This window comes from Pundamilia nyererei, unplaced genomic scaffold (genome assembly GCF_000239375.1).
Source record: "Pundamilia nyererei isolate P.nyererei 1_Seehausen unplaced genomic scaffold, PunNye1.0 scaffold00634, whole genome shotgun sequence".
Classification (NCBI taxonomy): Eukaryota; Metazoa; Chordata; class Actinopteri; order Cichliformes; family Cichlidae; genus Pundamilia; species Pundamilia nyererei.
The window spans coordinates 2,478-4,061 of NW_005188035.1; the positions used below are offsets into that span (position 1 = coordinate 2,478).

General features: G+C 37.2%; 1 protein-coding gene across 1 annotated transcript in view; it reads left to right on the forward strand.

Moving 5' to 3' along the window:
- The window catches only part of LOC102209063 (protein NLRC3-like), a gene marked incomplete at its 5' end in the record, with an annotated part of 6,679 nt that overhangs the window by 2,470 nt on the left and 2,625 nt on the right, over positions 1-1,584 (forward strand). Inside the window, one exon of the mRNA XM_005754731.1 lies at positions 862-1,032. Coding sequence (XP_005754788.1) covers positions 862-1,032 — 171 coding nt within the window. The remainder of the gene's footprint in view (positions 1-861; positions 1,033-1,584) is intronic.

Genomic DNA, 1,584 nt, shown 5'->3' on the forward strand with positions numbered 1-1,584 from the left:
CATGCTCTCATATTGTCATATGTCTGAATGTTCTGCACACTGCCAAACATGGTAAGAAAACTGTTTGACTCCACAGCTAGTTAAAGCCCCGTTAGTCCACAGTGCCGATTGTGACCACTCCCCCTGTGCACAATTACGATGTATTAAAGGAACAGAACATAAAAACGAAATAAGGAAAGAAAATACAACTTAACTGTAAACATTACACTAAACAAAATTGTAAAGTAAAAACTGAAATTCCCCATTATCTTACACTTTATCCTCATCCAAAATAATTCAAATCAAATTACTAACAAATATACACTCTGTGAAATCTGAGTAAAGTCATAGATATATAGACCTTTTATCTTATCCAACAACATCATCTATTTAATAAATCTTGACAACATCACTACGAGCGGCCATAAACCACCGATCATATGCGAAAGAGACTAACACGTAATAGTCGACGAATGCATCTGCACATCCAAATCACACGACAGATGGAAGACAATGTAGCAGCATGATGCAGCCTTGCCGAGTCTCCATTCAAATTGTGCCAAAAGTGCAAACTTCAAACTATTTACCAGGTTTTAGGTTGTGAAGTAAAACCAGACTTATGATAAATAATTTATGCCATGCTTATTCCTGAATACTGTCCCTCTTTTCTCTCCCTGGCTTGCATATTAAATCTAAAGAAAGATTAAAAATCGGTGGGTCTGACAGAGACTGAGAATAAATAATTTTTCATGTCAAACATTCAGATCAATTGAAACACTGATGTGACGACAAAGTGTCCAGTTGTTTTTCATTAAGTGTATGAAGTAAATATAATGTGTCCTCTTCATAATAACATATTTTCTAACACATATGTCAACACAGACTTCATGATGTTTGGCTCTCAGAGAATCACTGTAAAACTGTGACCTCAGCTCTGATATGCAACAACTCCAATCTGAGAGCGCTGCAGCTGAGTTCAATCAAGCTGCGGGATTCAGAAGAGGCACTGTTTGCTAGTCTGGGGCATCCAAACTGCAGACTGGAGACACTCAGGTCAGTTAACTGAATCTGTTGTTATTTCTGAAGGTCTTTTGAACTGTGAAGTGATGTCCTTATAACCCAACGGCAGTGCTGTTAGACAGATGATGCAGAGGCACCGATCCAACTTTATTTTTTTAATTTATTTTGTGGTTCCAATAGTATACCTTAACTTTATTCATTCAGGACCTCGATTTTAGTGGGTGATTGTGGGAACTGTTTAAATGAACAAGATATATTTTAATTGATTCCTTCAAATCCAGCACGTATAATATTGGGAAATCATACACACAATTACAGGAATCTAAAAATCTTCAGCCCAGTATTGTACCAGTAACCATGACAGCTGGAAATATTAGGGGGATAATGTGGGTGGGACAAACACCTGAGTTTAGAGCAGCCGACTAATAACCTGCAGACAGCTGGTTTCAGACCCTGCATGCTGACATTTTAAAGATAAAAATAAACAAGTGGAATAAACTGACTCTAAAAGCATTATTTAGTTCTAATCCATGTGTACCAGTTGTATGATGGGTTCTGTAGGTTTAAGAAGAGCTGTCAATGTCT